Below are 22,219 nucleotides of genomic sequence, written 5' to 3'. Positions count from 1 at the left end.
GCTCATCCTTCAGGCAGCTCTGCTTGCCAATGTTGAGAAGGAAAAGGATAGAAAATAACAGCATGCATCTGCCAAGACAGATTTGTGGTTGACATTTCTTCTGAAAAATGTCTCCATTAAAATAAGTAGCTGTTGGTGTTGTCTCCTGATTTAGTCATTTTGAAAAGTAATGAGTGGTTTTCAGAAGTGGATTTCTGCTTTCCCATGGAATCCATCACTTTGAATGGATACACCTTAGACATTATGAGCACACGATGAATTTACCACTGGGTGTAGTCATCCTCCTAGAACATACTTGCATGATGTTGTTCAGCACAGTGAAGTGCTCAACAAATGTAAGCTATTATTCATTATGAATATTTTGGACATATTTTTATTAGACTTTTTCTAAGTGTTTTAGAGCTCGGACTATGGATTACACTAATAACTGCAGATGTCATTTATTTAACCACCCATGTGATATGAGTCCTTTATTCATATTATTTCTAACCTTAATTAATCTTGCAAGTCAGTTAACTCCAGCCCCATTTTACAGATGAGGACACTCCAGTTCAGAGGAGTTAAGAAACTTGCCGGGATTCAAACCCTGGTCTTTGTGACTTCAAAGCCAGCCTTTGGGGACTTCCCTGGTGGTCCAGTGGTTAAGAATCCGTGCTTTCACTGCAGGGGGCATGGGTTTGGTCCCTGGTCAGGGAACTAAGATCCCGCATGCTGTGCGGTGTGGCCAAAAAAAAAAAAAAAAAGCCAGCCTTTGGCTCCTGATACCACACTATGTTTTGCTGAATGTCATATTTATCATTGAGTTCCTTGTAGTATTTTCCTAGCACGGGGTTCCTTTGAATATATTAGAAATTGAGCAGGGTTTTTGAATGATACAGGCATGAACAAATGTATGGAACCAGCAGCCCTACCCATGGTTCTTGGTGTCTGAGACCATTCTCAGGGAGGGAGAAAGGGGAAAGAAATCAAGGAAGAGATTTGCTTCCAAGTGAAAGCAAGCTTGGAAGAAGAAAAGAGAGAAAAAAGAAATCAACATCAAGAGTCTATAAAATAGCTTCTGAAGGGCTTTTACAGCTGGTGAGAGGTTTGGCAACGCTTCTTCCAGCTGGGTTCAATTTTTTTAGTTCATCATTTCACAGGAGCTGCAACAGGTACCTTTAAAAAATGTCTCTGGATCACAGGAATTTTTCTCTTGTCATAAATCTGATGTAATGAAAGAATCAAGATAAGAAAGTAGCACAGCACATGTGGTTGCTATAGCATTAATAATACTTCTGGCCAGTGCAGCGGCAGTACCATCCAAATAATAATAACAGCCATGCCTGATTAGTGCTTTCTCTCTGCTGGGCACTGTATTGAATGCTTTAATTACCTTTTCTCCCTTAATCTTCACAGCCTACCTAGGAGGTATGTAATATGAGATTCAGTTTTCCAATATCATAACTGAGGACCTGAGAGTTTCTGTAACTTGTGCAAGGCCAAGAGCTGGTTAGAGGCCTACAACCATGATCGGTTTGCCTCTGAGTTTTTAATCACTGGCCTTGTTTTTCTCTGTTGATAAATGGTGCTGTTTTCACTTGTCTGGCCATGTTCATCTTTTTCTCTTTATGTCTCCAATCCAGTATGTGATTAGGGTGTTGGTTTAAATCTATGTTTCATTCAGTAAATATTTATTGAGCATCTACTACATGCCAGACAGTGTTCTAGGAGTTTGGGATATTAGTGATAAAGAAATCACTCAAAATACTTTCCCTCATGGAACTTTTGCTTCAAACATTGCACATTCTTTCTGAAATTTGCATTATTTGAAGAATTCTAATTTACCTCATGAGAGTGTGGAACAACAAAAACAAAATAATCAAAATCTGATGTGCAGTTTAAGAGTTAAATTTTAAATCAAGAGACCTAACACTTAAAAGGAAAACAAAGCATGTTTAGGGCAATGTAGAGACTAGAATTCTTTTCTTTTTTTTTTGGCTGCATGGCGTGTGGGATTTTAGTTCCCCAAACAGGGATCGAACCTCGGTCCCTGGCAGTGAGAACACAGAGTCCTAACCACTGGACTGCCAGGGAATTCCTGTAGAATACTTAAAAGATGTAACCTAGGATTAACTGCAAAGATGCGAAAAAAGGTGAAAGGTGTTTTTTGGCTTTGTTTTTGCTCCCTCCCCCCATATATGGACTTATGGGCCCCAAGTTAGGTGCTAGAAATAAAATATTGAAGACAACAGTAAAGTGATACAAAAGAAAGTAGACAGTGAAATTATAAAGACAGTAGAATTATAGTTGAAAGATACTAGAATCATAAAGAAGTAGAATAATAAAATAGGGTAATAACTGTCATGATAGGAATCAAAAGGGGTGTTGGAGATCTCATAGGTGGAGCCATCTGTCCCAGACAGAGTGGATTCCCAGAGGAAGCCATCTCGAGTGTAACAGCCCAGCGAGGTCAACGCGGTGGCAAAGATGATCAGGACTGCAGGGAGAGGGAAAAGCTCAGGCAACAGACCCCAGCTCAAGAGAATGCAGTGTGTGAGCAACTATAAGTAGGAGAAAATAATTTGAGCCAACTGAAGTTTCCTATGATTTTTCTCTTCTCTTCCAGTTTTAAAGCAGAGCTATCATTTCACAGAACATGGAGTAGAGCAGTGCCATTATGGAATTGTCTACCCATACAATTTTAGGAAATTAATTAGTTGGTATTGTTAATAACAAATTTCAGTGTTTTAGAAATTCAGATGGAATTGATGAAATGAAAACGCAATCAGAAGCTGCAGTCATCCAACATTGCTAATAGAGCGAAGAGGATTGCACCCGAGCTTTAAGATCTTCTGAGAGAGAGAGGGTTTAGTTAGAAATTACTACTGAATTCAGTTGTAAGGGATCATATAATCTTTTGGGACTTCTGTCAGAATGAATTTATCATGAACATATGAACTCTAAAGCCGTGGTAGAAAAACTAAAAATAAACATTATCAAGTATGTATCAAATGATGGCCATGTCTGTATTCACATTTTTAAGCAGAAGTTTCAGGATAGAAGAAAAATCACATTTCCCATTGCATAACAATCTCAATATTATCAAACTAAATTTTCAGGTAAGAAACAAGATTCTTGGGACTTCCCTGGTGGTCCAGTGCATAAGACTCTGTGCTCCCAATGCAGGGGGCCCAGGTTTGATCCCTGGTCGGGGAACTAGATCCCGCATGCACGCTGCAGTTAAGAGCCGGCATGCCGCAACTAAGAAGCAACTAAATTGGGAGATTGGGATTGACATACATACACTATTGATACGATGTATAAAACAATTAACTAATGAGAACCTGCTGTATAGCACTGGGAACTCTACTCAATGCTCTGGGTGACCTAAATGGGAAGGAAATCCAAAAAAGAGGAGATATATGTATACATATTACTGATTCACTCTGCTGTACAGTAGAAACTAAAAATATGGTGAAGCAACTATACTCCAATTAAATTTTTTTAAATAAATAAATTAAAAAAAAAAAAGAAGCAACTAAGAAGTCCCCATGCCACAACTAAAAATCCCTCATGCTGCAATTAAGACCCGGCTCAGCCAAAATAAATAAATGGATAATAAAATAAGTAAATAAATATTTAAAAAAAGAAACAAGATTCTTAAAAAAAATCCATTGTTTCTTTTTTTCTTCCTTGATCCTGAATTTGACAGCAATTGTAGAAATTGTTTGAAGCAATACTTAGTATTTTCTGAGAAATCTCTCAAGGTTGCTGACACCTTCAAGTAACCTGTGAATTGGCAATGGTTAGAGGCCAGACCATAGGGGAAAGCATGAATTTTTGAAAACTTGAGTTTAAAACACTACTGAAAAGCTACTTATCCAATCCAAATGAATGAAGTCTAAACAAGGTCTTGTTACCACTAAACTTATTAGAACTAACTCATTCAATGCAACTCATAACTTAATGCATTAATTCAACAAATATTGATATTTTAAAGCACTCTGTGTATCTGGTACTGCTCTGGCTGCACAGTCCCTGCTAAGCTGGTTACTGAAGAGAACAGCTACGACTTAGGCACACCCAGGTTTCTTTTCTACAGATGTCCTTTTAAATTCAGGGTTGTTTTGCTACTTCATATAGAAGATCTGAAGGCCAGAAATCAATGTCTTCATTAATATTTGAGTACCCCCTATTAACTAGAAATCTCAAAACAATTGCTTAAAAAGAAATTGATGAATGAGTAGATTTTTAAGTTTATTTGATACTGTATGCAATTAAATTCCTAAATTAGGGAAGGGGCAATCAACAAGAAATTAGAATGGTTAATACAAAATTTCTTTTATTTCCTCACTCCTTCCCTGGCTGTTCAGCCTTTGATTCAGTCTTTTCTGTCCACCTCTTTCTGTTTCCAATCCTGAACTTGGTAATGACCAGGACTCCTCACTCAGTAATTTCAAATGTCTGATTACTTCCTTGAATGCGTCGAGTAAGGTCCACAGATTGTCCAGAGTGTTCGGACTTCATTCTGTCCCACAGGAGTTACCATGGAGAAGGCAGAGACAATTTGCTCCACCTTGCAGCCCTTTGTGCATCCTTCTATCATCATAATGGTCAGATGCTTTGAGGCCACTCGTTTATCCCCTCTCTCCCCCTTTCCACCTGAGCTCCTTCAGAGCAGGGGCATGTCTGCCTATCTGTCTATGCCTCACCTGCTAGGTCAGGGTAAACGAGGTGGAGGCACCACCCTTGGGACTGAGGCTTCCAGAGGCTGGCTAGGTGAGAGGCAGGATGAGAGGGGAGCCAGTCATAGCAGATGAGACAACAGCGCGTGCTGAGTCTGAAGGGTGATGCAGGGTAGACCGGAGACGGAAGAGTAATGTCAGAGTGAGACAAAAAGTGGGTGATGCAAGAGTCAGGTTGTACAGTTTAGGATTTATCTGAGAAAGGATAGCAAAGCTCTTGTCTTTACCCGAAATCAGCTAAGTTAGCTATAACACCTGGCACATCCAAGGCATTAAATAATTTTAATACCTACCTAACAGGGTTGAGTGATTAAAAGTGGTAAAGATTAAAAGAGGTAACGAGCTGGCATAGCATTTGATCTAGTATGTTAGTCCTTCTCCATTTCTCCTAGAATTAGATTTCTCAGTCAATAACATCTTGTCATTCCCATTACTATGGCTTTATCAATATCTTTCCTGACTGTTTTTTTTTTTTTTTTTTCGGTACGCGGGCCTCTCACTGTTGTGGCTTTTCCCGGTGCGGGGCACAGGCTCCGGACGCGCAGGCTCAGCAACCATGACTCACGGGCCCAGCTCCGCGGCATGTGGGATCCTCCCGGACCAGGGCACGAACCCGTGTTCCCTGCATCGGCAGGCGGACTCTCAACCACTGCGCCAGCAGGGAAGTCCCTTTCCTGACTATTTTGAGAGGGAGGTTAACTCTTTTCATGGCTGCAAGTCTGGCTCAATCCCTTGTTATTAACCGAGTGGACTCTGTGAGACAGGACCTATTTCAAACCTCAGCACCCTCATTTACTGGCTCTGGCACTTATGGTATGTTCCTGAACATCTCTGAACCTGTTCCCTTCATTAAACTTTAAGGGCGATTGTGAGACTTGGATATAAAGTGGATAAAGGTCCTGGAATATTAAAAGTACTTACTGAAATGTAGCTATTACGAAGCACAGACACCTCCTACTCAAACTATTTTGGACAGAATTCGTAGCAAATGTATTTCCCAATATCTTTTTAAACCAAGAAAATGGAAATTTTTTTAAACCTTGTAGTGGTATTGCAGGTTGGTTTATTTAACATTTATCCTAACTCTTTTCCTTTGCTTTCCTCTACATCAGAGGCTGGGAAGCTAAATAATTCATTTCCCAGCCTCTCTTGAAGGCAGCGGGAAACCTGTGACCTCGTTCTGACTGATGAGACCTAAGTGTGAGTCAATGAGGGAGAGAGAGGGGATTTATGGGAAAGCTCTTGCTTTCTTAGCAAAGGGTAATAGATATGGTTACCCAGCCTTTTGCCCTAACCTCTTGGTCCTATTTGGAATTCTGGATTTGATGACTAGAGCAGCAGCAGCCATTTTGCTACAATGAAGAAACACGTCAAAGAGGGTGGAACAGAAAGATAGAAGGAGCCTGGTTCCTTGATGACACCATTAAGTCACTGTACTAGCCTTAGATCATCCATCTCTGTACTTATTTTTACACAAGTCAAATAAACCTGTTTGTTTAAGCCATAGCTATTCAGCTATTCTGTTACTTCTAATCAAACATATCATTAACAGGTACAAACCTTATATTTGTGATTATAACTGACTACTGTACAGTGGTTTAATGGAACTATGTCCTCATATCTGTAAAATGTATAGGGCTCTCTGCCATGAAAATAAATGGTTCCAAATATATCTGTAAGTATTTACTAAATTTATTAATTTATTTACTCAATGAGTTATTTTGAAACAACTATTTGTGGAAAGAATAATTGGAAATTCAAGGGACTCTGCTGTCTCTTTGCTTGGATTTTCATGTCACTTCACAATGCTTTAGCTAATCACAATCCTTAGTACATTAGTTTTCTTTTCCCATCCTCTTTTCTTTCAACTTTGGCATGAATGCTGTCCAAATAAGAAATCAAAATAATTAAATTGGTAAAATGGATGTTACATCTCATATGCAGGTGATTTATGCGTGCTATTCTTCCTCAAGCACTTTTTTGGTTCCTCCCACATTTGCGGTTGGTTCCAGACGGTTGTAGGTTCTGCCCCATGGAGAAGTAAAACCCTGTGGCACCCACAGTCACCATCCCAGCTTAGGTCCTTATCAAATCCCTTCCAGATGCTTTCTCCATTCAATGTTTTACACACAGCTACGAGTTTATATTTCTAGTTGTGTCATTCCCTTGCTCAGAGCCTTTAAAGCTCACCCCTGCCCATAGAATAACCCTTCCTCCTTAGCTGAGCACTTCAGGGCCTTCCTCATTTTGATCTCAGCACATCTGTCCCCCCTACCTTTCTAATTCTCACTACTTCGTCATATACCCTCCCCACCTTGTGTCTGTTCATGTCTGCTTATAATGCCCTTCCTTTCCATTTCTGGGTTCTCTTCCCCAACCCACAAGCGCCAATGTTTCCAGGAAAGCCTTTCTTAATCTTTCCAGGAGTAAGTCACTTCCCTGACCCTGACTCTTCCTGGCCTATTACACCTCTGAGTGTGACACTTACCCCCTCCTGTACTATATTCAAGTTATTTATGTTTATGTTATTGCCTGCACACAAACTCCTTGAAGGCAGATCTACCTCCATATCATCTTTCTATTCTCTACAGCGCCTGATGTGGTCCCTTTGTTTGACATGCAATAGGCCCTCAATAAAACTGTTTGAATAGATGACTATAAAAGGACTGTCATAATGGGGAAGATGAATTATAAAACTCCAAGTAGATAAGGATAGGGTTTTGCCTGAAGCAGAACTGCAGCCATGGTTTTACATTTGATTTGTAGAACTGAGCAAGATCAGAAATGATGGGTAGTGTAGATAAAAAAAAGTACAAGGCCTGGGCTTCCCTGGTGGCACAGTGGTTGAGAGTCCGCCTGCCAGTGCAGGGGACACGGGTTCGTGCCCTGGTCCGGGAAGATCCCACATGCCGCGGAGCGGCTGGGCCCGTGAGACATGGCCGCTGAGCCTGCGCATCCGGAGCCTGTGCTCCGTGACAGGAGGGGCCGCAGCAGTGAGAGGCCCGCATACCGCAAAAAAATATATATATATACAAGGCCCAATAACTGGCCATTCCCAGTAAAATTTTCTTCTTGTAATGTGTGCTCGGATTAATCAATTTTATGAATTATCTTAATTATTTTACATCTGTTATCTAGTAATATTACTTTTTGAAAAACCTCTCAGTGTAATGCACCAACAGAATTAACTTTCTCTTTTATTCTTTCCAAAGAAACATAAATGAAGTGATTACAGCCGAATAGAGGTGCTTATCAAATGATAAATGCCTGGAGAAAGCAGTAATGGGCTTTCTCTTCAAGATCCAGAGTGCATAAGTGCCCTGTTTCAATGAAGGGACAACATAGCAATCACAGGTGCTGCCTCTGGGGTCAGCGCTCTGCATCTGGGCCAAGGCTCTACTGCTTTTATGGGATCCTGGACCAGCTACACTTTGGTGTGCTTCAGCTTTCTCATTTACAAAATGGAGATGATAATAATATCAGACTCATGGAGATCTGGTGAGGATTAAGGACCTACCACATGTGAAGCATTTTGAATAGTACCAAGCACATATTAAGCACTTATACGTTGTTAGCTATTGTTTTTTGACACCATCTATTCATAATATGTTCTTGTATTTTGCTCACTGGTAAGTCTTAAATGCCTGTTCTTTTTCTTTTCTTTTGTCTACTTTTTTATTTTTGGTCACTTAATTTAGCTACAGTGTCTCTGTTTAAAAATATCGATCAATCCCAATTAGTTTCGTCTGAAACAGAAAGAATTTAGTCCAAGAACTTTACAAAAAATATTATTTTCTTACTCATGTTTCTGATAAGTCTCAGTATAAAATATTAAAATAAATTAAGATCTAATTCTGGAAGTGTGGAATGTTCACTGACACTATTTTTTTTAAAAATTTAATCAATCTATTTATTTTTGGCTGTGTTGGGTCTTCGTTGCTGTGCACGGGCTTTCTCTAGTTGTGGCGAGCAGGGCCTACTCTTTGTTGCGGTGCATGGGCTTATTGCGGTGGTCTCTCTCATTGCGGAGCATGGGCTCTAGGAGCATGGGCTTCAGTAGATGTGGCACGTGGGCTCAGTAGTTGTGCCTCGTGGGCTTAGTTGCTCCACGGCATGTGGGATCTTCCTGGACCAGAGCTCGAACCTGTGTCCCCTGCGTTGGCAGGCGGATTCTTAACCACTGAGCCGCCAGGGAAGCCCTTGCTGACACTATTATCATAATTATTGTTCTGATCAGAGAGCTTCTCCTGGAGAAGTGACCAGCTGAAAATGTGTGTGTGTGTGTGTGTGTGTGTATGCGCGCGCGCGCGTGTGTGTGTGTGTGTACATTTTCCTGTCAGGAACTGGAGTTGAAACAAGAGTTTACAAGAAGCTGTTAGTGTGACATGACATTCAGCTACCAACTATCTACTAATCTGCTTTATTTTACTTAAAAAAAAATTATAAATAAAGACAAGCTATTGTAGAAGGCAGCCCCAGGCCTTAAACTAAAGTATTCTTAGGTAGACTTGTCAATAATAGTTCTTGGAATTGGGATTTTCTTAATGTGAATTTTCCACATGTGTTCACTTGAATATTATCTTGATTTTATCCATACTACTTATTTCATGGTTATCATGTAAGGACCCTAGTTTATACTTTAGCTGATTAAAGAGTAGTGCGTAGAGCTTTTTGGACTCTGTTTCATGGGTGTTTGTAATAATAAAATCAGCAGAAAAATATCTTATATCCTTTTGGGGATGGAACCATGTTCATTCTTTAAGTTCGTCCTCATTTTTCCTGTAAACATCTGTATGAAACATCACAATGAGTATCTTGCATTTGTTGGTGTGAGAGCTCTTCTCATCAGGCACCAACGATAGGTTTGCCATGTGGTTGGCATCAATTTCCCACTTTGAAAGGAGCTACATTCTCTGAGCCATTTAGTTTGCTCTCTGACAGTGGAGTATGGATAGGTCTGATACTGAGTGAGCTTTGGGTATGGAAAAGTTGTGGGTCAGAGTGCTTGCTTGTTACTAAGACAGAACGACAGGATTAGCTGTAAATACAGTATCTGCTTGTTCTCCCTTTTGTTTTGATGCTGTTTAGGAACCAGCATAATTTGTCCCCGAATGTGGATGTTACTTTGCTACAAGTAGGTTGCCACTTTATGAGCAAATAGTGTTCTCTCAGTGCTTTTATTTTCCTTTCTCTATATAAAAGAGCCGAGAATGAAACTGGTATCATAATCGTCTTTTAGTTTTTAGAGCCCACAATAATGACAGTTATGAAAGTAATCAGATTCACTTTTCAATATAGTTCTGGATATTTTAAAGCCAGGATACAAAGGTCTGTGTCACTAGGTAAATTAAATGGGTCCCACTGACTAACCCACAGAGATAGTACCCTCCTAAAGTAGGCCATGGTACTTTTTCTAGGGCAGCACTGTCTTGCCAGCTTTGCACACAGTAGGATTTGATAAATGCCTGTTGCCCAGACAGTGTGATTTCTTATAAGCTGCTCTTAAGTCAAGCCAAAAATGGATATTTCTCATGTTTCTTTGGGGTGCTTCACATTGAGGCTCTATCAGTATTAGGTTTGATGCCAGAAAGTACTGTCAACTAGATTTAAAATACTTTGAATGAAAATATTTATTTATTTATTTTTACAGTAGGTCCTTGTTGGTTATCTACTTTATTTTTTAAATATATTTTTCCTTTGTCTTTTTAAAAATATTTATTTATTTATTTCATTATTTATTTAGGCTGCACCAGGTCTTAGTTGCAGCACGTGAGATCTTTAGTTGTGGCAAGCATGTGGGATCTAGTTCCCTGACCAGGGATCGAACCCGGGCCCCCTGCATTGGGAGCGCAGAGTCTTATGCTCTGGACCACCAGGGAAGTTGCATGGTTATCTATTTTAAATATAGCAGTGTGTGCACGTCAATCCCAAACTTTCAATCTATCCCTCCCACCCACGCCCCCTCGGTAACCATAAGTTCATTCTCTACATCTGTGAGTCTGTTCTGTTTTGGAAATAATTTCATCTGTATGAAAAAGTACTTTGAATTTAAAACAATTCAGAGGGCCATATATCCGGGTGCACGTATATACCACCATCACCCAAGCAAATATCTTACAGAATACCCCCATAGCCTTTCCTATTTATTAACCTTTGAAAACTTCTCCCTGACTATTTTCTATCTTAGTTACTAAATCCACCAAATAGGAATTAGTGGGGGCTTTTGGTTATGTAACAATGAATGCTTAAACAGCATATAATCAGTGATGTTATATAAAGGAAATATAGCTTCATTATGTTACGTATTACAAATTTATCAACCTCAAGCATTGGGATGCAATAAGAGAATTCTCCTCCTAGTAATTTTAGGAGTATGGGTTTGTCTGAGTAAACTGTTATCAGGTATTTTCATTGCCTTTCTTCTGTTTATGCGGGCTGCTGAATTTACTGAGGGCTTGTGCTGTTTAGGTTTCTTTCCTACCACCCCATGCAGTGATGCTAGTGGAGGTGGCGATAATTAACCAATGGCTGTGCACTAGGAGTTTAGGAATAAGTGTACTTGTATTTAAAATCTTAGTGTTGATGCCTATGAAAACTGAAGTTAATTAAGAAATAATTATTCAGCAGTTCTGTCTAAATTAACTTTTACTACTCCTGTTTATTTTCTCTCTGGCTAGGAGTGCCTGGTGGGATGGGAATTACATAGTTTCAGTGGTAAATTTGAAATACATCATGGGCGCATTCTCAAATTTGAAGGAAGTCATAGGGGCAGATTAAGCAAATGTAGTGCTAATGGGGTTACCTGGGGGCTCAGGGACAATGCCTGGTGAATCACTAATAGTGTGGTTTTGACAAGGACGTGTTTTCTGTGCCAGGGGTTCCCCAGAACTGATGCCAGTTTATGATATGATATTTTGTTATGATAACAAAATGACAAAAATAAGGCAAATGTTGCGAATTTTTCTTACAGTCAAACAGATTTGTTTAGAGACTTTATTTGGAGCTACGTTATTCCTAATTTTTTTGTGCTAAAAATATCCCTTTCAAACAATGGCAATAATAGATTTTTTTTTTCCTTTCTAATGCCCTCATTAAGTAAAATTTTTTAAAAAGTCAACTTGGGAAATGCAAATTAAAACAAGATACTACTACAGACCTACTAGGATAGCCAAAATCTGGAACACTGACAACACCAAATGTGTTACTGCTGAGAATGCAAAACGGCACAGTCACTTTGGAAGACAGTTCAGCAGTTTCTTTCAAAAGTACACATACTCTTACCAGCAAACATGCTCCTTGGTATTTATTGAAATGAACTGAAACTTACGTCCGCACAAAAATCTGTACATGGATATTTACAGCAGCTTTATTCATAATTGCAAAAACTTGGAAGCCACCAAGATGCCCTTCAGTAGGTGAATAGATAAACTGTGGTATATCCAGACAATGGAATGTTATTTAGTGCTCCAAAAAAATAAGCTATCAAGCCATTGGAGGAAACTAAAATGAAAGAAGCCAATCTGAAAAGGCTATATAGATTCCAACCATATGACATTTTGGAAAAGGTAAAACTATGAAGATGGTAAAAAGATCAGTGGTTGCCATGAGCCAGGCTGGGGGATGTGGATGGGTGAGGGATGAACAAGCAGAGCACAGAGGTATTTAAGGGCAGTGAAAATACTCCATATGATATTGTAATGATGGGTACATGTCACTGTACATTTGTCCAAAAGCATAGCATGTACCACACCAAGCGTGAACCCTATGGTAAACTATGAACTTTGAGAGATTATGATGTGTCAATATAGGTCCATTAACTGTAACAAATATAACACTCTGGTGGAGGATGTTGATAATGGGGGAGCCCATGCATGTGTAGGGGCAGGAAGAATACAAGAAATCTCTGTATCCTCCTTTCAGTTTTGCTGTGGGCCTAAAACAGCTCTAAAAAAATAAAGTCTTAAAAAAAATCAACAACTTCATCTTAGCCCCATTAAAATTTTTTTCCCGATCTATTAATTACTGCAATTAGGGAATCACTGGCCTATGTGGCCTTGTTATATGCTAAGATGGTTTATAATTAGTCCCTCACCTGCTTCCCTAGGAAAATTGGTGTTGGTGAACAAGAAATAATCCTGTCTTAACATCTTTCACATTTCCTGGCTGAAGAGATCCAGTCAGTTAAGCAGAGTCCTATGACTCTAGCTTACTTCTCATTTTTAAGTTATGCTTCTCTTGCTTCCTCCTATAAAAAGTCCAGAAGAAAAATGACCATCAGCTTACTTCACAGTCTAAAACTAAATGCGGACCTTCACTGACTGTCATCCACATTAGGTAGCATTTGTTCAATGTACATGAGTGTGCAACCATTTCCCTGGTAAGTTGAGTGTTGTTCCAACTGAGTGGACTATCCAATGGCACATACATTCTGGAAAATAATAACATAAACACTACATCTTACCCTATTATTTTTCAAGCATCTAAAAAGACCCTTTTCTTAAAAATATAAACAAAACAGCACACATTTTTTTAAAGAGTTCATCAAGCTTGTAAAGACTTGAACTGTTTCAACTAACAATATTTCTTTTTTTTTTTCTTGGCCATGCTTCACGGCTTGTGGAATTTTAAGTTCCCTGACCAGGGATCGAACAAGGGCCCTCCACAGTGAGAGCACAAGAGTATTAACCACTGGACCACCAGGGAATTCCCACTATTTCTTTGAAAAGGGTTCCACCTTGTGAAGATGACTAAAACAAAAACTAAATAAAATAAAGGTAAAAAATTATCTCTAAGCAGACACATTATTGGGGTTTTTATACAGTTGCACGAAATCCAAGAGCTTCAAAATGTCATGAGACATAGCTTACTCAGTAAGACCAAATAAATAGCTTTCCTAGTCCCAGGAATACTAAAACAAACTTCAAAGGAAAACTTCTGATAAACTTTAGGAAGTCACAGCATCCTAATCTTTAATTAGGAGCAAAAAGCTGTAAAAGACATGATGAGAATTCATACTTGCATGGATGACTGTATACAGACAAGTATTAGAAAAGAATAAAAGTGAAGCAGTCCATGTAATGGGAACCATGTCAATAAGATACAGTATTCAGGCAACAGCCTGTTTTCCTGGCTATTTTGATTAGGTTTTGTCTTCAAACTGGATTTGTTCTTCAGTCAAATCTGCCAACCGATACAGTTAATGTTGAAGTGAAAAAGAAAAAGGAATGGGTTGGCATCTGTTACAATTCAGCTACCATATTGACACATACCCATTATATAGCTTGATTACACGGGTGATAAAGAAGTCAAAGAAAACACTGGGACAATGTTAATCTAACTGATTAACAGACACTTTTAAAGAAAAAAAAAGAGAATTTGGGGAAAAGTTTTTAAAATCTAAATTCTTCATTTTGCACTTATCTATGGGAGAAAAGGCAACAGAGTACCCTCCAAGAGCACGGATTTGTTAGTGGTAATTGTAGGTTCCAAAAATGGTCATTAGAGGTGGAAGGAAGAAAAAGGAGGAAATACGAAAATTACAAAATAATTTCAATCACTTATATTTCACTTACAACATTCCTGGCACCGTTCTAAGCACTTGATATCCACTTACTCCACACAATTACACTGAGGTAGGACCGATAATCATACCCACTGCATGGGTTGGGCATCTGAGTCACAGACAAGATAAGTAACCTTCAGGAGGTCACACGGGTGGTTGGTGATGCAGCAGGAATCTGGACCAGGCAATGTGGCTACATGGTGCATCCGAACCACGACCTCTGTGCTGTCATCGTCTGCCAGGCTACATGCATTGTCTCATTTCACCCATACAACATTATGCGGTCGGTAACATCATCTCCAAGTTATAGATAGAGACTGAGTCCTAGAGCACCATGAATTTATTAAACGGCAGTGGAGCTGAGATTCCAGGTGAAGGGTTTCAGACTCTAAATCCCTAGGGAAGAGGAGCCCCAAGATAAAGTTTCTCACCTGGACTGAGAGGTATGTGGTCTCTGTGGTCTTTAAGAACCTCACACCAAAATCAATGATGAATCCTACTCGCGGGTGGAGAGAGTCTGTTCTACTCACTACGGGGCATTCCTGTAGTGCACGACATATGTGTGAGGCCCCCCTGTACATTCTCCTTTACAGCAGTCATCACACTTGATAACTCATTGTTTAATATCTGTTTCCCCATAGACTGCAAGCTCTGTTCATTTACTGGCAACGTACTGTGTACCAGAGAGGCACTGTTCTAGGAGTTTGAAGTGTGTCAGGAAATAAAATAAAGATCCTTACCTTTTGTTTATTTAGCATTGCACCCCTAGCACCTAGCAGAGGGTCTGGCACCCACTGGTTCTCAATAAATATTTACTGAATGAATAAATGAATCAATTAGGAGGGGCAGGTAGAAGCAAAAGAAAAAAAAATTACAGAGAAAAGGAAATATTTGGGTTTAATCTATTAACTCCCAGATTTTTATTAAAATCTTAATATGTTTTTGATTAATCAGGATAACCATTTTAATAATTTAACGCATCTTTAAAAGCAGAAATGCTACCAAGTATATTTTAATTCCCAGAGCGACCTATGATCCAGGTTCTGAAGGAGGACATGTGCTTCAGGAAACTGCACTCACTCTTTTGTCAGACTAAAATTTCCAGTGACATTTCCCAGAGCTTAGCCCGTGTTTGTGTTCGATTTTCAAAAGGTGACTTTTGAAAGTCACCTTTCAAGTCACCTTTTGCAAGTCTTCTCCCAGTAATTAGAGGCGTTTATCTTAAAGCTCATCAGGGTTTAGCAGGGAGGTTACAGGCTGTCATCCGCATTGTTATTGACTCCCTCAATTAGAGGCAATGGCATTTCACTTCCATGCAAAATATTAGTAGATTAACAGTCCCCACTCTGCATTCATTTGGGAAATATCTTCTGCTTGTGATGATGAACGTGACAAGCAGGGAGTAATCAGAGACACTCTGGTAATACCTTTAAGCCTGGCAAACATCAGTTAAAACTCTGGCTCTGCAGCTTGCAGTTGGGCTTTTGTCTGTAGGGTAAATTTCTATTTTTATGACACGACACAGAAGTCAGCATTGCTAATTTCCAGGAGAAACAACCCCAACAAAAAAGAGCCAGAGAAACATCCACCCTGATTTTCTCAAATCTTTCATGTCACTCAATGTCTCTTTTAGACCATAAATGGACTCTGGCATTGTGGACAACTTTCATGTCAGATTTATAATTCTCTGACATGACAACTTTGACTCAAAGGGCAAATTCTAATAAATATTTCTTTATAGTGATAAAAAGACTGCAAAGAGATATTATTCAAATGCCGTTGACTGTCTCTTTCAATCTAAGGGCATTTTAGGCTAATGAAGAAATTTTTAACACAGTAAATTGTTAGGTCATAGGAGCTCTGTAGATGGGCTTCAGTAGATTTACCTAAAATTTATGGAAAGCATCTTATGTGCATTTTATTGGGATGGGCATGTATCCCTTTCATCAGATTCTCCACAGCTTGTAGCCCCACTAGACAAGAATCTCTGGTCTCGTGAGAGGAGCTAAGGGCTGAAGGGAGGGTTATGCCGAGGTCTGCTACCACCACGGAGCACCCCGAGCTGCTTTGGTTTTAGTGTCTTCTTCTGCAAAATGCCTCAGCTGGCCAACGATCCTCTGTCTCCTCTCTTCCATAATTGAATCTCTGATGTGTGGGGACCATAAATTTAGCTAAGTTTTCACCTTCAGCTTCCTGTATTCTAGTAACTGTACTAACCAGCGATTCAGCTTCATCCTTCTTTGGCACATTCAGTATCATTAACCACAAAACAAACTATCTATGAACAAAGTTAATATTTGCATTGTATCGATGGAGCAGAAAGATCGATGCCTTCCATTTTGAGACAATATCACTTCTTTATGACAAGTCAAACCCTTAATAACTTTTTGGGCCATCAAAATCTCATTTTTTTATGTGGTAACCTATGATAAAGTCTAACTTACAATTTAAGTCTAATATAACTCTGTATCAATTCTGTTTATAAGCCTATCAATTTTATTAGGTTTTCATAGACAGAAGAGTTGAGAAACTGGGCCAATATTGCTTAAAATGATCAAAAAATTATTTTAAAATACTTTAAAATTTGGGGGCCACAGAATTCTAGCCAAGGTTAAAATTTAGCATTTTTTGTAAAATCAATTAAACTAAAGTGAAAGTGCTTTTACCATCATGACTTAATAAAGGCAAATCAGGTCAAAATTACCAATTATTTTTCATTGGATCTCCACCCAAGAAAAGTCACTTTTTTAAGGTAAAAGTATTTCTAAATGAGAAGAACATAGGATAATTAGAAAACTGAAAGATCACTCTTGTACTAGACATGTAAAGTATATCTAACTTACTGTCATGATGAGCCCCTTTTCCTGGAAGTATTTAACCAATGGAGCAGCGTTCTGCTTGAAGTTCGTTAGTCTCCTTTGGGTAGCTTTCAAATTGTCATCAGGCCGCCCCTGTTGCTCAGCGCGCCTCAGTAATCTTTCTTTGAGCCTCTGATTGGTACAGGCCAGGAACACCACCAAGTCAGGAGTACAGATCTGTAGAGAGCATCAAACAAGTAGACAGGCATTCAACATACCAACCAATGTGAGTGTGGGCAGTGGCATTTCTCTCTTCTGGGTCTGTGGAGGCTGCCATATTTTTGACCCTCTATGTTTTTGCCAGCATATTTCCAGGGCTACGGCTCCACACAAGGCCAGGAGGAGCTATTGCTATTACAGTCCATGTAAATGGTATACTTCAACTCACAGAGTCGTGTACAGTGGCCCTCCAAATTTCTGGAAAATACTTTTTGTCTATTCTCAAATAAGTTTTCAAGTTTCAAGTTAAGATCAATATAGGCCAAACTCTGCCAAAGGTAGATGTGACCTGTTTAGAGGGGAAATGACTATTGAGCTACAGATATTCTCTACGGTAAACAAGTACTGCTGCTATTATTACTATGTGCTGCCCTTTTCAAAGTATGTACTGTATGCCAGGCCCAGTGCTAAGTTATTTCCCTATGCTGTTGCTAAACTTTGCAACAATCTGCAAGGTAAATATTATCTCCATTTTAAAGATGAGCAAACTGAGGCTCTGAGAAATTAAGTACTTGTCTGAGGTCACATGGTCAGTAAGGTCAAAGGTGATACTTGAACCCAGGTCTGTCTGGTCTATGGTCTGTGTTCCCTCCACTATTACAAAGAATCAAATGGCTCAAAGGCCTTCATAAATTTCTGAAAATACCAAGGAATAACATGAAAAGAACCTATGAACTAAACAGTTTTTATTTAACTCAATTAGAACTAGTAATGTATGTAAAAGATAACATGATCATTTAAAGTGAATGTATTTTCTTGAAAATGGGACAAGAAAAAGAGGCAGTTTTGCATAGCGCTTTAAAGAAATGATCTCCAAAAATTTTTTATTGTATCCTCACATTAGTAAATTATTTGAACATCTACCTCAATAAATATATACTTATTAAATTATAAATTATGCATGAATGTATGATAGCCATGTACTACCATGCTAATATATTGTATGTATTACATATATACATACATATGTATGTATGTAATATATAGTATAATAGTATGTATGTTGTAAAATACACACAGAAATACAATTTTAAAAGGATGACATATGATAATCGTAATTTTAACATTTTCTTCCCACACTACAGTGGTTTGCCTTGTGCACTCTTGAGACCACTGGTTAGAAAATGGACCCTGGAGTCTGGGAAACATGGATTACAGTTCTTGCCCTAGGATTTATCAGCTGAGCTATGGGCATATGGCTTAACTTTCTAAGCCTCCATATCTTCATCTGTCAAAAGAGATACATGAACCTCCTCCCTGAGTTATTATAAAGATTAAATAAGATCAGCACAAACTTGATCAATGGTAGGTGCTCAACGAATTTTAGCCATGTTTACTATCTCTTGGTTTTCATGCTTCTATATTGTCCTGGTTCTCATTTAACTTTTTGTTCTGTATTTTTTTTCCTCTTTGCTCAAATTTTTTTCCTTAAAAATGTAACACTCACAAATAATGATGTTTATGAGCCTTAGATAATGTTTTCTTTTGTTTTTCCCTCTCCAGGTTCTTATTCTCTCAGCTCCCTTCCACTGTTCTGGTTTCAACCACCTATCTTTTGTTGATGGAGTCCAAATGTACATTTTCAGCACTGACTTTCAACAGCACTTATATCCTATATGATCAAATGCTTATATGACGGCTCCAGCTGAAAGTCTTCTTTTTTTTAAGTTTTTTTGCTAACAATATTTCTTAAAGTCTTTATTGAATTTGTTACAATATCGCTTCTGTTTTTATGTTTTGGTTTTTTGGCCGTGAGGCATGTGGGATCTTAGCTCCCCAACCAGGGATTGAACCCACACCCCCTGCACTGGAAGGCGAAGCCTTAACCACTGGACTGCCAGGGAAGTCCCTGAAAGTCTTAATATTACGTGTGACTCAGCAAGGCCAAATCAGTTCCAGCACCTTTTTACCTGAATGAAATTCCCATCTTGCTTATATGTGTATTTGTTTATTTATTTATTTTTATGGTAGCAACACTACTTTCCTGAATCTCAGCTAGAAGTCTTTTTTGAAACTTTTTTTAATTGAATGAAAGATTCTTTTTTTTAAAAAATAAATTTATTTATTTATTTTTGGCTGCGTTGGGTCTTCGTTGTTGTGCGCAGGCTTTCTCTAGTTGCGGTGAGTAGGTACGGGAGCTACTCTTCGCTGTGATGCGTGGGCTTTTCATTGCGGTTGCGGAGCATGGGCTCTAGGCACACGGGCTTCAGTAGTTGTGGCTTGTGGGCTCTAGAGAGCAGGCTTAGTATTTGTGGTGCTCAGGCTTAGTTGCTCTGTGGCATGCGGGATCTTCCTGGACCAGGGCTCGAACCTGTGTCCCCTGCATTGGCAGGTGGATTCCTAACCACTATGCCACCAAGGAAGCCCTGAATGATTCTTTAAATTCTATAGTGGTTTACAATTTTCAAAAGTTTCACAAATGTGATTTCATATAATCCCATAATAACTCCTTTTAAATTTCCCTCCTCTTATATTGCCCTTCCCCCCTTCCCCCTGGTAACCACTAGTTTGTTCTCTATATCTGTGAGTCTGCTTCTTTTTTGTTTTATTCCCTGGTTTGTTGTACTTTTAAGATTCCACATATAAGTGATACCATATAGTATTTGTCTTTCTCTGTCTGACTTATTTCACTTAGCATGATGCCCTCCAAGTCTATCCATGTTGCTGCAAGTGGCATATGGACCACATCTTCATCCATTCATCTGCTGACGGACATTTAAGTTACTTCCCTACCTTGGCAATTATAAATAACGCTGCTATGAACATTGTATCTTTTCTAATTCTCAGCTAGAAATCTTAATATCATTTATAACCCTTATCAAAACTTCAATCTCTCAGAGCTATCACCATGGACTGTGGAGTTTGGTCTTGAAACACTATTCAGATTCCCCTTCCCCCAGTTCCCACTGCCACTGTGTAAGCACAGGCACATACTTGCATAAGTGATCAAGAGCATGAATTTTAGAATCAGATCATCCTGATTTTATATCTAGAATCTGCTATTAGTCGTTTGTCCTTGGGCAAAAGGTTCAATCTCTCTGAAATTCAGTTTTCTCAACTATTTTTCCCTTCCCATCTCAGTAGTTTAATATGTCCCATAAAACACTTTTAAGTAGCTTTTGAGAACCCTTAACAATTTATAAAATCACTTTGTAATTTTTGTGTGATGTATGGTAAAGAGATTATCTGAAGTTAAAACTTTTATACTATCAAATATTATAATGCAAAATTCAAATTAAATAAAATCTTTGGTAATATTCAGTCTTACCCAACATAACAAATGACACCCTTTTAAATTTACTTTGAATAGCATATAAGGGAGAAGACAATTTTTGACAAATAAATTAAAATGACAGGGCTTCCCTGGTGGTGCAGTGGTTAAGAATCTGCCGGCCAATGCAGGAGACACGGGTTTGAGCCCTGGTCTGGGAAGATCCCACATGCCGTGGAGCAACTAAGCCAGTGCGCCACAACTGCTGAGCCCATGCACCACAACTACTGAAGGCCGCTTGCCTAGAGCCCATGCTCCTCAACAAGAAAAGTTACCACAATAGAAGCCCTCGTATCACAAGAAAGAGTAGCCGCTGCTTGCCGCAACTAGAGAAAGCCCATGAGAAGCAGCAAAGACCCAACACAGCCAAAAATAAATAAATAAAAATAAATTTATTAAAAAAAAATAAAAATGACATTATATTGTTCTTGGTTTGGTCATATTGTATATTAAAATATGGAAAAAACTTCAACTACTAGCTCAGTGTTAAATGCAGGTAAAACTTGCATTTAGAAATTCTTGCATTTTGCGTTTAAACAAATTAAATGCTTTACTTTAATACATTTTGTGTTTTGTTTCAGACTGCAATGTATGTGCTTCTCCCTACTTAACACAATGAGGTTATGGGGAGACTTAAATATGTAATCATCACTATGTTTTGTCTTTTAGAATTGGCTTTTGAAATTAGCTTGAAATTTATAAAAGACTTTTTTACACTTTGAATAAAACTGCATTTTGTTTATTTTAATTAATAGACTTTAAAAAAGCAGTTATAAGTTTATAGGAAACGAGTAGAATATCTAAGATATTTGTTGTTGCTGTTGTTTCTTTAATTTCTCCCAATACTTTTTATTGCAGAGCTCTGTAGTTTTCTATGTAATGTTCTTGCCCATTTAAAAATTATTCCTATGTATTTGACATTTATTTTTATTTTTTAATATATTTTTTATATCTAAGATTTTTGATCAATGAATGCAACTTCAGGTCTGATATAGATGACTTTGAAATGAATCTGCAAAGCTATTTAATTTTATAATTGTAATTAACTTGCTGTCTTTTCTTGGTATAAACTAAACAGCATATAACCAGTGATACAAAAAATTAAAACGTGGAACAGGCGAGATCTCCATGGCAGCTGGGATAACCAGCTGACTGCTCAACAGTGATCTCAGCCACAAGTATGCTCACCTGATTCCTAGTCACCCCCGCATATGCCCACTCATTAGGACCCTCGTTCTCCAACAGTGCTCAATTTTAAAAGAAAAATTTTAATTGTTTATGGTTTTTTCCCCAAAAATGTAAAATAGAAGTAGACACCATTCTTTCCCAGAAGATGTGAAGCACCTAGAAAGTTTTCATGAAATTCACTCATGAAACATTGAAAAGTATCACCAAACAAAGTGGATCCTTGGCATACCTTTTCTTAGCCTACGTTCTCAAAATGTATTTGCTGATTGAATGAATGAGTGAGTAAATAAATAAATGAGAACAAAGACCAAGATACCACTTTTGTCTACATGGAAGTAAACTTCCCAATTGCTGATATTTTTTCTCCCATTGGATCAACTAAATCAATCTTTTTTTC

The 22,219-nt window shown here is 38.5% G+C and overlaps 1 protein-coding gene across 1 annotated transcript in view; it reads right to left on the bottom strand.

Annotated features, from left to right (window-relative positions):
- Positions 1–22,219, bottom strand: part of AK5 (adenylate kinase 5) — a 226,893-nt gene that overhangs the window by 162,003 nt on the left and 42,671 nt on the right. The window contains exon 6 of the mRNA XM_024734553.1: positions 17,130–17,321. Coding sequence (XP_024590321.1) covers positions 17,130–17,321 — 192 coding nt within the window. The remainder of the gene's footprint in view (positions 1–17,129; positions 17,322–22,219) is intronic.

The sequence above is a fragment of the Neophocaena asiaeorientalis genome, unplaced genomic scaffold, assembly GCF_003031525.2.
Source record: "Neophocaena asiaeorientalis asiaeorientalis breed wild unplaced genomic scaffold, Neophocaena_asiaeorientalis_V1.1 scaffold15, whole genome shotgun sequence".
In the NCBI taxonomy this organism is placed as follows: Eukaryota; Metazoa; Chordata; class Mammalia; order Artiodactyla; family Phocoenidae; genus Neophocaena; species Neophocaena asiaeorientalis.
The sequence above is the reverse complement of the archived record's forward strand: the minus strand, read 5'-3'. Positions and strand labels throughout refer to the sequence as shown.